This window comes from Zeugodacus cucurbitae, chromosome 5 (assembly GCF_028554725.1).
Source record: "Zeugodacus cucurbitae isolate PBARC_wt_2022May chromosome 5, idZeuCucr1.2, whole genome shotgun sequence".
NCBI lineage: Eukaryota > Metazoa > Arthropoda > Insecta > Diptera > Tephritidae > Zeugodacus > Zeugodacus cucurbitae.
In genome coordinates, this window is record NC_071670.1 from 50029205 (window position 1) to 50044884 (window position 15680).

General features: G+C 34.3%; 1 protein-coding gene across 2 annotated transcripts; it reads left to right on the forward strand.

Annotated features, from left to right (window-relative positions):
• The first annotated feature begins 6677 nt into the window (after positions 1-6677).
• On the forward strand, positions 6678-8921 carry LOC105217286 (pleckstrin homology domain-containing family F member 1 homolog). 2 transcript variants are annotated; one of them, XM_054232317.1, is made up of 2 exons: positions 6678-6834; positions 7572-8921. In XM_054232317.1, exon 2 carries the CDS (start codon positions 7761-7763, stop codon positions 8658-8660), a length of 900 nt encoding a protein of 299 aa, XP_054088292.1. In that variant the 5' UTR covers positions 6678-6834; positions 7572-7760; the 3' UTR covers positions 8661-8921. The 2 variants fall into 2 exon arrangements, with proteins under 2 accessions (XP_054088292.1, XP_054088293.1); XM_054232318.1 differs by having other exon boundaries at positions 6820-6838.
• Positions 8922-15680: the final 6759 nt, after the last annotated feature.

Below are 15680 nucleotides of genomic sequence, written 5' to 3' on the forward strand. Positions count from 1 at the left end.
TTCATAAACTACTCAACATGTGACCTTACCGCTTTCACAGGATATTTTTGAATGTATAAACTATCGAATAAGCAAAAAATGAAAAAAAATTGATTTTTTGAAAATGTCACACTGGTATATCCCCTTAAAAAATTAAAACTTTTTCGCTTAGAAATTGCTATTTTTACAATACAAATTCTCTCCTTGAATTTAATTAAACGTACATATATAATAAAGGATACAAGCTTAAATGTCGGAAATATGAAATGACAAACCATTATCAAAGAACACGTATGTACAACAATGAAGAATTGTAGCATACAATTAGGCGGAAACAGTTCAAATACACTCACATGCACGTATACACACACTAACTCAAAACAGTGACAGTGAAAGAATAAACGCAGAAATCGCCTTTTAACTCAGCAGAATTCACGTTTTCATTTATGAAAGAACGTCGTCATAGCAATTTTTGAAGGCCTTGTTAAAAAATACGAAATTTAACATAACACAAAAATAGCGATTCTCGGTAGCTAACCAAACTCTGCAAATACGCGCTTCAAAATCCTGCAAAACCGAGTTTAGCTGTTATAGCTCATTGCCACAGCGGCCAGTATGAGTAAAAGGAATAAAACAAAAATGTTAAGCAGTTCTAAAAATGAAGCATAGAGCAGCCGCATTGTGGTCGTCACGGCCAAGGGGTAAATGCGCAAAAAACCACAAATCTCCGTTAGCAGCTGATAAGAGATAAAAGCAAAAAACGAAGCGAAAATCACTCACAATCACACGACTATATATGTATATAGTACATACACGGTTTGGTACAAGCACACTTCCATTTATGCAGCGTGGTTTTGCAGCAATGCATAACCTTGTTGAAGGCACGAGGCCATTACAAAATATAAATAAACCTGCACGTACACCAATACCAATGAACAATACACACATACGGGAATGCGAATGGGCATCCTTGAATTAACAGTTATAGGCACAGTAAGCAAAATGCGCCGATATTTGTTGAAATGTAGTTGTTGGAGTTTTGCTTTTAAAAATGGAAAAAAAATATTTGTTTTCAGTATAAATATTGGTAATAGGAAAGGTACGACACATCCAGATTGGATCCATAGAGCTAATATCCAAATTAGAAGGATTGCTGGATTCGAGACGGGCTTAAAAACAGTGCTAAGCAGGGTAGTGTAAAAAATCCTTTGTCAACATTCTAAATAAATTGTCCATATTTTAAACTTCATTAATATTTTTGAAAAAATTTTGGTCAGGGCAACTTCTGACGACGCTTGTAACGAATGAACGAGGATTTTGACGACCCAAGCTAATAGTTGAAGAAACAATTTCTAATACTGACGATCCATAATTGTGTATATACTCCGCGAATGCTTTAAAATTAGTGAACTAAATCGCTCTGGTTTCAATGTTCGGCAGTAATACATATAAGCGAAAAAAAAATTATAAAAAATGTTTGGACTTTATTATTATTTTCTTCTTTCTCTTTCTTTCTTTTCTAAGCCAATTTTGGCTTACTTGGTGTGCATTAATAGAATTTTACAGTTTTACAGGCGACATATTGTCTACTCGCAATGATAAGGAAATCGCGCAAAAGCTCTATAGAATATATATGTACATACGAGGACACTCCAATAAGTACTTTGCCTCCAATGGTAGAACTATCACAAAATAAATTTATTATCAAGCTCCGATGAAATAGAAGAGTTTTCTCTCGGCTAGAAGTGGTATGACCACCGTTTTCTGGGATGTTAACAAGATACGAGCTGTGTGAAAAAAGTAACGGTAATTTTCGTTAAAAAAAAAATTATACATTCGTCTACAATAATGTTGTCGGCTTCAAAATAGTTCATCAAAATAGCGTTATTATGCATTTATGCCATCGCTTCCTCCAATCGTCGAAACACTCAAACTCGGGATTTTTTGGAATCGGCTTAGGCTCTTTCAGCGAATTCTCGTATGCTTGTAAAACGACGGCTTTTTAAGGGGGTTTTAGAGGCTTCAAAAAATCGTTTTTTTTTTCGTGAGCTATTGGCCGAAAACCAATTTTTTGAAGAGTCCGAGGGACAGTTACATGGAGCAGGAATCGCTGATTAGCATATTAATAGGGTAAGTTCAAGAAATTTACGATTTTTTGTGAACAAAAATTTGACACGCGATTTCTCGGATTTCCATTTTTATGATTTTTTCCAATTGGCGGGCAAGATAGGAAAAAAAGTAAACGTCCTATCGAAACGAATCAAAATGCGTTGTATTTGGAATTTCTAGGTAAACCTAAACCTTAAGAAAGTTAACATTAATCCGGTTTTTAAACGATTTGAAGTAAATTTTTTTTAATGCATTTTTTTTTTAATCTGCGAAAAATTTTTGAATTCACTTTTGGTTGAATTTTCTTGGTTCACCTAGGAATTACACTATTGAAAATTAAAAATTTCTTTTGTTTTTTTAGTTTCAGATGAAAAATGCGACCTGCATCTTGCCCTCCACACAGAAATTGCACACTCGAGGCGCCTACGTAAATTTCTTCAAACATGAAGAATATCTAATGTATACTAATAAAAAATTTGAGAAGACTCTTCAAATATAACTATAAGCCGCTATAGTCGAAACTCTAAACTCGTTTTTCTCGAAACGACTTTTCTCAAAATTGCTGACATCATAACTCAACGAGAATTGGCCGATCAACTTCAAATTTAAACTGAGTATTCTTGAATATATTTACTATACAATGACCTAAAATTTTTGAAAAATATTGTATCAAAAATTAACTTTCTGCAGTCGTTTCCCTTACGTACCCCATCATACACCACGCAAATAGTGGAAATCGGATAATAACCACGCCCATCTGCCATACAAAGGTTATGTTGAAAATTACTAAAAGTGCGTTAACTCACTCAACTCAAACGTCAGAAACCCTAAATTTTGCAGAAGAAATGGCAGAAGGATGTTATACTCAGATTTTTTTACAAAATGGAAAATGGGCGTGTGGAAAATGGGTGAAATCGGATCACAACCACGACTACTTTCCTTATAACTCAATTTTGTATTCCATCTCATTCCTTCACTTTATAATATATACATAACGAACCAATGAAGATAGTGTAATAAAACTTTACACAACTACTGTATGTGATCAGTATCGGATTATAGCTTTTGAAAAAAAAAAAATTGAAATCGGACTATAACTTTTCGATGCCCGGATATCGAATATGAAGAATTCAGTACCTTAGGGTAATTTTTCACCTAAAATATCGGCAAATCTCTCAGATATCTTAATTTAATTCAGAGGGAATCTTTTTCTTATAATAGTGTGTCTCTGTACCAAAAATTTTTAGAATCAAGTCATAACTTTTTCTAGCTCCTATATTGGACATTATGCCGTATATATGGGTCAAATTGTATGTTATATGCTTGCTTTTTATTCAATATAAAAGTAGACCGCTAGGGACAGCAAATTACCCCTATTTTTCCCCCGCTCGTTTTACATTTCTCTTCAGTAAGGTTTGCTATTCCATCATGGAAAGATATACGATCCAACAACGTGTCGAAATTATTGGAATTTACTACCGAATTTCGGAGCCAGTGGCCTCAACTTTAAGAGCGCTACATCCTACGTGGCGATGAGGCTCTTTTATGGCTGAATGGCTTCGTCTATAAGCAAAATATTATTGGTCAGGCAGCAATCTACACGTACTGCATGAGTCACTATTGCATCCCGAAAAATTACGTAATTTACGGTTTAGTGCGGTTTATGGGCCGGTGGTGATGATCAAGACCGACACGTTACTGTGAATGGGAATCACTACCGCTATGATAAGCGACTATTTTTGGCCCGAATTGGATGATATGGATTTGGACAGTATATGGTTCCAACAGGACGGCGCCACAAGCTACACAGCGAATGTCAAATCGATTTATAGAAAACCAAGTTTGGTGAACGTGTTATCACACAAAATGGCCTAGTCAATTGGCCGCCTCGGTCGTGCGATTTAGCGTCGTTAGACTATTTCCTGTGGGGCTACGTCAAGTCTATGGTCTATGTCAACAAGCCGGCGACGATTGATGAAGATCGTACGGATATCGAACGTGAAATTGCAGCAGTATCGGCCGATTTATATTTGAAAACCGTCTAAAATTGGGTTCAGCGTCTGTACTTCTGTAAGCATGCCCGTGGTGGCCATGCAAAAGAAATCGAGTTCCTTACATAATGGCAAGTACTTTCACAGGAAAATCGAATTTCATTGATATCCTAAACCGTTTTCGTTTTATTTGTTATATATTATTTTTAGCGCTCTTTTTGAAAACCCCTTTATAAGACGGCCGCTCAATATGATTTCAACCATCTTTGCTATTTTACCCTGACTTATTACCATCCTAAACGGAGCACATCTCACACAGTCAGCAAGAATTTTTAAAATCATTATATTAGATATATGAGAGCAAGGGGAGCATTTACCCTATTTGATCCATTTTAGCACCATGTTACATTAGTAGAAGGAGATGACGCCCTCTATGTTTCTCTCAGTGGATCTCAGAGAAAAACAGATTTTTTGGTAAAAAGTCAGCCAAAGACATTGAAATAAACTTCATTTTCATTTCAATTATACAGGATTAACAAAATCAACATAATAATAATTATAATTTAATTATAATATAATATTTCAAATAATATAATACAAGGATTTTTTTTATTTAAAACTTAAAATTTTTCTCCGCTTTTTGCACATACATACACCCGGTAACTCAAATTTGTAAAAGAATCGAAATCGCAGTTCATAGTCATTCTATTACATTTTGTTGACAGTCGTACGTGCAATCATGCTTATTCGTTCTAACCTAAGTAAATGCCAATAGTTTTACAACTTCTGTCACCATTCTCTTATTTCATTGAATATATGTATGTACATTCAAACTGTAAATTTAAAACGTCTCGCGCTAAAATCCTTCTTGTTAGTATCAAAGTTTTTTTTAGTGTAAAAATTTAGTGAATTGATTTTTCTGGATATCGTTTGATTTATTTTGCGGATAATTTCATGGATTATGTAAATGGGAACATGCACGTAAGGGCAAATGACTTCAATTGGGACGATATTGAAGTGGGAAATCATGTATTAAATCATTCTCAAAAGTTCTTTGGTAAGCATTAAATTATTGGCTTATTAATTATATTAGTTTAGTGTCAAAAAAGAACAGCTATTTTTAATATTTCTTTTCTTTGGATAATACGATATGACAGCCAAAAAACATATAAAACACGAACGTCTGGACGAATCAGAAGAAGGAATGGATTTACTAAAAGAAATTGGTAATTTTATTAAATAAAATAATCTGAAGATATTAATATCGCTAAATATATTCATTTTTAGACGCCATTACATTGGATGATACATTTAACTCAATTCAGGATAAAGAAAATGTAAATAATATAAACTTACTTACACCTGAGATAAACAGAAAACTGCAGCACACAGTTTTAAATGAAGACATTAAACCTGATATACAAAATATTAAAATTCGACCACTAATAAACCCCGGTGGTAAAATATGCCGGAATCAAGAAGAAAGTCAAACAGATAGCCAAAGTGAAGCGCCCTTTAAATCCGTAAATGAAATAAAGGCACAACCCACAAGCACATTGATTCTTTCAGAGTCATTAATTGCAAGAAATAAAGCACGAATAAACCCAGGTGCAAATAAAAATAAAGCACCCTCAGAATCTAATACAGACGATGTTGAGCCCGCTTTATCGAAACCTATAAAGCTCTCTGAATCATTAATTATACGGAATAAAGCACGCATTAACCCCGGTGTGAAAAAGGAGGAAGTTGAAAAACCTACGACATCAACAACTGGTAGCACAGTGGCAACGGGCACTATTGCAAAACAAGTTACAGCGCCTGCACCCACAATTCCTCACGCCTACCAATGCAGTGAACTCTATAAACGCAAAAAAGAGGAACAATTACGAAAGTGTTTGGATGAGGAGCGCAAAAAGAGAGAATTTCATAGTAGACCAGTACCTAATTTTAGCGCATGCCATAAATCTCTGCAACAGCGAAAAGTACTCCATGCAGTGACAGTACCAGTAACCCCTATGGTTCTAAAGAAATCACGCGAAACTGAAGAAAAAAGAAAAGAGAAAGTAATTGAAATATTTACAAGAATAAGTTCTAAGTGACTAAAAAAACTTTAATATTTTTTCAGTTGGATGACATAAAGAAACAAATACACCAACCAAAATTTGAACCTCGACCTGCAACCATTTTACATGAGGAACCTTTTGTACCAAAGAAGACGCAAACCGTATTGGTTCCATGCCCATTTAATCTTCATTCCGAACGTCGTCTACAGGAACGTAAACAGTACGATGCAACTATTCAGCGGGTTATGGAGCAGAAACAGAAACAGGTAGAAATTGTAAGCAAAACAAACGATACAATTAGATTTCGTGGTGCTGTGTGTTTGTTTAAGAATGTGTGGATAGAATGTAATATTAACCAAGTGTCGTTTGTATTGTATACATTAACCATCACTTTTATACAATTTAAATATTTATTATTTAAATGCCAATGTACAAGGTTGACAGATACGAAAATGAACTGTCAAACTGAATGTAACGAAACAAAGTAAAGTATTTGTATTGTTCTTGGCAATGTGGCATCATTGGTTTGCTGTCAAACATTTTCCCTTTTGTGATGTACCTTTTAAATCGAGTTCCATTGTCAATTATCAGTGGACGAAATTACGTTTGTATTTCATACCACTTTCTTTTGTGCTGGTCGCGATTTTTCTTTTTTTCTTTGTGTTGTGATTTTCAGTTATATTATTATCATTGTGGGTACAATTATTTATAAACCAATAATTACGTAAAAATTACGAAAAATCATAATTTCGTCACAGCATTTATCGTGTGTCCATATTTGTTTAGATTGCGTATTTGTGGCCAACCATTGAGAAAGTCACGAAAAGAGCGTAATCGCCATTTCGAAATCAATTAAAAACAATAACAACAACTGAGAATGAGAAAATACGAATAATCCAAATGAGAACTTTTTACCCTGTCGTTCATGTAAAACGATGTGTTGCCAATAAGTTTCTTTAGCATTAATCAATGATAAATTTTCATTGAGAAATTTAATTTTTGAGCATAACTTAAAATTTTAGTGATTCACTTAACTTAAAAAATTATATTATTACGGTTACGAAGTGAGAGGGCAATCATTCTATTGTCGGAAATTGTACATGTTAAAGAATCAGTTTATTTGAGAATATGGTAGCGCAGATTTTCATTGCGAAAATAGGTAAAGTGGAATGAAAAAATTCCAATTACCAACAGTAAAATGCACAAGTGATGATTAGGAAGCAAAGAAGTGACTGAATTGATTTGACTTTTGTTCCTATTTGAGCATATTTAATTTGGTATCAAGTGCGGTGACTATTGTAAAAAACAAAAGTATTTTAATGCTTATTACGTGATATTGCTACAACTGAAATATAACATTTTCGAATTTTTACGTAATTATCGTGTTTATAAGCAATTTATTATGCCTACAAAAAAATTATTGATATAGTGAATATTTGTCATAAGAGACTGTTGAAGCAGTTTCGGTGACAGCGGATTGCGTCTGTATCTCAATTCCAACAAGTGCATCGCCTACGTAACAACCCGTCTATAAAATATACAATATTGGTGTTTCACCTTTGAAATCAACACTAGCCACACCTCAACTTTTGAAAAGCCTACCTTTAAATTTTTCATAATGGTGGATCGCTTAGTAAATTCTGAAGCAAATTCAAGGCGTATTGCCATGGTCGAAAGCTGTTTTGGCAGCTCTGGTGTGCCTTTAGCAATTCCAGGACGCGTACTTGTTGGCGAAGGTGTTTTAACCAAGATGTGCCGCAAGCGACCAAAGTCTCGACAGTTTTTCCTATTTAACGACATACTGGTATATGGGAATATTGTAATTGGAAAGAAGAAATATAACAAACAACATATTATGCCATTGGAAGAAGTATCACTGGAATCTTTGGAGGATAATGGACAATATCGCAATGGTTGGCTCATACGTACCACAACAAAATCGTTTGTTGTTTACGCCGCTACAGGTACTGAAAAACAAGAATGGATGGCACATATCAACAAGTGTGTGGAAGATTTACTTCGAAAGAGCGGAAAAAAACCTGTCGAAAATCATGCGGCCGTTTGGGTACCAGATGCGGAAGCCACTCACTGTATGAATTGTAAAAAGACACAATTCACGATGATAGTACGACGTCATCATTGTCGCAACTGTGGAGCTGTAGTATGCGGTCCGTGCTCCTCCAAGAAGTTTTTACTGCCACAACAAAGCTCCAAACCTGTACGTGTCTGTACGGCTTGTTATGAACGCCTTTCCAAAGTAGTTAAAGCAGAATCGTCCAAAATGACACTAGCAAATGCTAGTGATAATTTAACAACAGGGTCTATTGATGGTAATGGTAATGGCACTGGCAAACTAGTGGATAGTTCTGGTGATGAAGATTCGGAGGAAGAAGGCACTGGTGCAGCCAATGAACTGCATGATGAACCACGATTCTATGGCGATACAACGTTATCGGCTGATGAATCTACGTCATCTGCGGGTCTTAATTCCAGTCACACACCTAGTGTTAATAATTGATGTGCGCAGTCTACAGTTTTAAAGGGCGGGTTATTGAACGCAAGTGGTGACGAACACGGGGGTATATACAGTCAAACTGTCACAAGAAGGAATGGGTGTGACAATATGCAGCGAAATAAAAATAAACAAAATTATAAATATAAACAACGACAAAAAGAAGAAAAAATTGAAGTAAAGCAACCAGAACAGCAACCAGATGAACGTAGCAAAAAGGTGTGGCATTTCCTCTGGAAAAGAAAAGGATTAACGAAGTTTTTTGATCTTCAAAAGGGTAAGATTACCTACCTTTAGCCATTTTGCTTCAAATATTGAGTTGTTACACACACCCACTGCTTTATTACTGATTTTTGCCATATTTTCAATTTAAAATTAATGTTTTCCCTACTAAATTTATCCATAGTGAGTTTTTCAATTTCATTTTAATTTTATTATTTTACATACATAATTCATTTGCGCATCAGCGTTAACGATATAAATTTGTTCGTTGGCAGCATCATCGGTTCCGTTGGAGACTTGCACTCACACACACAGTGCCACTTAATTTATATAAAAGTATTGTATTAATCTTATCTGTGCAAGTTTATTAGCATTCAAGTCGCTTTATTGGCTTTTCACATTAAAATTTATGTAAATGCGACTACATTCTACTTTAATTTGGCGCGTTACTGTGCTTATTCATAAGTCATTTCCTTTAGTAAATAGGTTTGTACATATGTTTGTATGTAAATACATACACACTTATCTATATATATAATGCATATGGCGAGCAAAAAAAATTGCAAGGTTTTTGAGGCTATAATTTATTAATATTTTTTTTTACTCATACATATCGAAAAATTTATTTATTAATGAATGTAAAATTTTTATCAAATTAAAAAAAAAATTTACCACCTAAAAGCGTAACCGCAACAACTAAAATATGTATGTACATATGTACATGTACTCATTCACTTTTTCAAAATTTCAATATGAGTGTGGATTTGAGAGTGTTAAAACAGTTAATTTTTTATTGTTTGTTGGTATTTTATTTTTTATTCATCATTTGCGGTCTTCTTCCAAAAAAAATTAAAATACATATACGAGATTTTGTATTTACATTTATGTAAATATTTCTGGTCAGCATCTGCTTTCAGTTTATTCAGTGTTGTGTATAATAATTTATTAACCTCTAACTACAAAACGTCCCTTTGCTATCTTTTTTTTAATATTTTGTAAGTTTCTGCACAATTTTCGTGCTTATCACATGCATATGACGTTATATACATAAGAAATACCTATATACATATATACATTAATATTCGTTCTTTTAGCTTCTTGCTCGCGTATTCTTATCTGTTAGCCGGGTTGTTTGGCATATAATTTTTTATATTTGAGATAAGAAATGGGTATTAACTTTCGCCTTAAAATTATGCAAAACATTGTGGTCCAAGCATGTTTTGAACAATATTTTTTATGTAAAATCATTGTGTTAGTTCTTTATGATAATCTTTATACATTTTTTTTAAACGGCTTAACGTCGCAGATCGCCTATCGCCAACCGACATTTATAAGTTTGTGATGATTCACAACCACTAGCTGACTGCTGGCTGTAAAGTTCACACTATCAATCCTCTCAACTGCATTGCTGTTATTACAGTTGTTTGAAAACGCAATCAAGTACAAAGTTCTGAAAAATTCAATGAGTAAGACACATGTAGATTTTTTGCGTATACTCGTAGACTAATGAAGTGTAGAATATTAAATATTGACTCATCCATTACATGTTTGTTATCGAACTATTTAGTTAAATCCATTTAGTTATGTTTTTGTTATCGCCATTATTATTGTTTTCTATTTGTTTGAATGTAAGTTTTATAAAATTGTAAATGTGAACTATGGAGTTCGTAGATTTATTTTTAATATTACTATTTCAAGTTTGTCGAGGTTTTATGAAGCTGTTGGAAACTGTATTATTATACATGCAGTGCAAAAAAGTTTTGTTTGAGCGCGGTAATCCACATACATATAGTTTGGACGAGGTTTGAGGGGCAGTAGTTCAAATAAAAATTCAGACATATTGTAAATGAATCTCAGGGACTTTTATATTATGAGGTTATCTTGATAAAGTAGGATGTGAGCTGTTTAGTGGTTTTTGGGTTTATTTTATTGAGTATTATCGATAGCATTTTATTCATAAGAAAACAAAAGCTGAATTACTTAGCTTAATGACTAATGTCTACCCGGTGTGTTGTGTCAAATAATCATCAAATGTATTTTTATTATTTATTATAATTTTGTAAAACTTTTCTCCCTTATCATCGTAATCCAATTAAATATGGTTTGTTATGAAACATGAGTCATACGAATAATCACTTGAAAAGAGTTGTCGAAAGCATGTTAGATCAGGAATTTTTTGGCAATGTATTTTGATTTTTCAAATATTTTCTTGTTTCGTTTGTACATAATTCAAGCGTATATTATTGAACGTAATTATAAACATGAGTCATTCAAACACGCTTATTGACCAGTCGCGTAATAATGCATTTTCTATTTATACACTGCTCTACAGGCCACATAAGGGAATATTTTTAATAATTAATATTATTTTATTTTTATTTTAAAAGTATTGTGCTTGGCAGCCGTTAGTTGAACTGTTTTCGTTTGACAGCTTTCTGTAGCCAAAGCGCATTACGTACGATATGTAAAATGATTGCTGTGCTTTCATTGCTTCACTCTTCTTTCTCAAATGTGTGTATATAATTCGTATGCTTTTGACGTGATATCTGCCTGACTTGAGCAGTATTCATAATGACTCTATGCCTGACTGCAAGCACATAGCACTCTCAACGCTTTGCTGGGTCTTTGGTCTGGCGAGCGACTATGTACATATGTGGGTTTGATTTCGTGTTCACCGTGTGTTCATATTACAAATATATGCATATGTGTGCACAAATAGAAAAGTATTACAGTTCACGTGCCTTGTTCCAAAATATAAATAGCAATACAGTGGCTACGAATTCATTCATACGCGCTGACACGCTATGGTCACTGCTTCGTTTAAGTTTTTCAAAATTTCCTGTAGTCATTCCGTTTTCCCCTCTATTCCCACCTATTGTTGCATAGACATACATATACATTTGCTTGCTTTAATTTCACTTTTTTCTGCTTTATCGTCGTCTTCAAGCTTCGTTGATTCTACTTTTCTTGTTGTTTTTTCTCTCGAACGTTTTAACCGTTTCTTACCTGGTTGCGCTGTTTGTCGCAGTCCCCGTCGTTATTTGTTTTTCACTCGTTCATTTCTTGTGCCACCCATTGCCTGACTTTCTAAATACGTGCATACTGTGTGTGACTGCTGCATACATCCAAACTTGGCTGGGAATAAAAAAAAAACTTTGCAGTAGGAATTCTGCTTCTTTGCATTAGCTCTCTCAGTGTCTTGTGTGTCGTTGCAGTAAAATAAGTAGAAAAAACATTTGTATATTTACCGATGTCAGGCTGGCACAGTTCTCCCATTTTGAAATTTAATCATTTCATGCTATGCAATCTGTTGGTTTCAATTTTCTTAAGTAAACATTATTTGCTATTTTCTACCTTTTCTTTCAGTAACAGGGGAATGCTGCTAGAGGTACATATGTATATATATATATATATATTGTGCATTAGGGCCACCTTATGTGGGATATTTCAATATCACCGTCAGCAGCTTTTCTATAAATGAAGTCGTGTGAGTCTAACCATTTCCAATGGTAGATCAAGAGCTTTGATTTTTCGCTCCCGCGTTCTGCTTACTGTCGCTTTTGTAGTTGAGCAGCTTAATGTAATGTGGGTATGCTTTGGGATGTGGAACTTATACCGTTTGCTATATCGAGGTCGTTAACTGTAGTGAGTAGTTAAAGGTTTTACCATACAGTGTCGACCTCTATCACCAGAATGCTTCTGAACGTATGCAATCAGTTCGCGCTTATAATATGCAATTCTTCCGAAACCCGCTTAATAATTCCATTAATAATTTGGTGCCATTGACCTGAATTGATTGAATCCAGGTTACATAGAGCCGACCTCTTTCTTTTTAATACCGATGTTAATGCTAAGCAGCATTTCACGGAGTTGTTAGTTGAATGTTTAATAAGTGTATGTCAGTACAAATAGAGATTTTCTAATTAAAACGACTAACTATTGACTACTCATATATAATACTTGTAAATTGAGGGAATTTACAAAGTTGCTTTCATTTTATAATTGAGAGAAACGTTAAACTAAGAAATTACAATTTTCTAGAATGTATATTTACATATATAGTATTTATATTTGTATATATATACATATACTATTTAGAATCGGAGACTATTTTTTATTATTAGAAATAGATTAAGCGTTAATTAAACTATCACGTAGCATTTTTGTATTATACTTTGTGTAATCAGTTAACACGAGTACTGTTGACATTTTAACTACATACCGTGAGTGGGCACTGGGCAATTCCAACGTAATCTAAATCAGCAAAGTTTAAATGTAAGATAGTTAAAATGAGCAAACAATGCTAATTTTGTACTTGATTTTTTTATATTTTTTTTGCTGATTTCTGATAAGAAGTTGAAGCAACTAGTGAAACATTGAGTACTCTTACTTGCTCTGAGACGAATTTTTGAATCAGCGAATTCTCACGTAGTTTCGCTAAGCTATATTACCTCTTATCTGAGATGTGCACTGTAAAGTCTCGGGGTCGCTGATTATGAATTTGACGTTACTTTTCAAAAATGCAAAATAGCGAACCAATATGCTGACACATTTAAAAAATTCATGCACAATTTTGAAAAACCTACTCCAGATTTGTAACACCTCCGAGTAACGAGTTTCGAGTGATTCCGTTGATTTTTTTCAAAATAGCGTCTGCTATTTTGAATTTTGAAAAACCCGATACCGCATTCTCAATCAGCGACCCCGAAAACTCGCGAATAACGCGTTTCAAGCGAATCCGATTAAATTAGAAAAACGCTGTACGCCATATTGGTTTTCTGGGGTGGTTAAATGGACCTCGAATTCGAATTCAGCGATCCCAAAAACATAGGCACACATAGTGAGGCCTCCAGGTCATGACAACATTTTTTTTGTGTGGCTGTGTATTTATAATCCCCCAACATAACGACCATCTGTTGAGATGCGGATGTCTGTTTGTCCATCCGTCCGTCTGTCTATCCATCCATCCGTTCGTTTGTCTATCCATCCGTCTGTCTATTCATCCATCCATTCGTTTATTCATCCAACCGCCCGTCTAGCGCTTTCTCCTGTACATTCTTCCATCCGTCCGTCTGTCCGTTCATTTGTCCATCCATCCATCCGTTCGTTTGTCTATCCATCCGTCTGTATATCCATCCATCCGTCCGTTCGTTTGTCCATCCATCTGTCTGTCCATCCGCCCGTCTATTCATCCAATCGCCCATCCATACCTATCGTCTGTCCATCCATTCATTCGTTCGTTTGTACTGACGGACGAATTGGTGGAAAAACGAACGGATGGATGGGTAGGCGGACTTAAAATTCATCCATCCGTCCGTCTGTCTATCCATCCATCCGTCTGTATATCCATTAATCCGTCTGTCCATCCATTTATCCGTCTGTCTCACCATCCATCCGTTCGTTTGTCCATTAATCCATCTGTCCAACCATTTATCCGTCCGCCTGTTCATCCATCCACCCGTTTGCTCATCAATCCGTCTGTCTGTCCCGATCGGATAATAACCACACCCAACTGTTCGCTCGACCATCTGTCCGTCTGTATACCCATCCGTCTCTCTGTCCATCCGTCCGTCCGTACCGATTGGATAATCACCAAACCCACCCGTCCGTCCATACATCCGTTTTTCCCTCTGGAAACAAGCACGTTTTAAAAGCAAAAACAAAGTCTGATAATGATTGGGCGTTGAGTTCCCTCAGTCTGTATCTATGTAATTACATTCAATCTCATTTCATTGACGTGTCTGTATAACAATTTATTAAAATACTATTATGACTAACATTATTTCATTGATTTCCTTATTATGCTCCCCTCTATGAAATATCTTTTCATGCATTTTTCTCATTACAGGAGGAGGAAGAACGTAAAAGGCGTGAAGAACAACGCATCAAGGAGTTGCGAAAGCTCACCACTTTTAAAGCACGACCAAATCCTTTCAAATAGACTCTTCTACAACACCAACAATAATAATAATAATAATGCATAAACGCCACACACTAGTAATAGAGTAACATAAAATCAATTTAACATACAGCAATGAAGTGAAAACGATGCATACTTAAAAAACAAATTGAACAAAAATAACAACAATAATAATAATAGCAGTTATAATAATATAAAATAACGGAAAATATGTATGTAACAACCATTTTGATATGGAAATATGGAAATGAAATAACGTTTTATTATCATTATTATATTAATTACTACAACAACAATTATTATATTACCCTCTTTTCTTACGTGTAATAATTTTTGGGAATATACATATACACATATACACATACATATTCATATACATACATATTATATTATATATAGCGACATACAATAATTAAAAAAATGTTATATTAAAAATAAGAAATATTTGAATAACACAACACACACTTTAAAAGAAGTCAAAACGCCCGCATTTTACCACCACAATAAAGCAAGCAAATGTTAACATAAGACACGCAAAACAACAACAAAACACAACCAACAAATATTTATGAAACATATGAATGTACATACAAACATAAGAAAAATCGTTGAAATGCTAAAACGAAATAATTATCTGTTATTAAAAAACGTACAGAAATGCAAAGTGTGGGTGTTACGCGCGAACAATAGATACAACGCGTAAACAGTAAATTATATACATATATACATTCAATCTATGCGAATTATCACGTTTGAGTGTCAACAAATATCAAATTGTTAAAACTTTGATATTTAATATAATACTTATAAGTGAACTATTTTTTTATTTCAATTTTAAGTATTCTCCTTTATAATTTCCCCCTTACTGACGTATTATATACTTA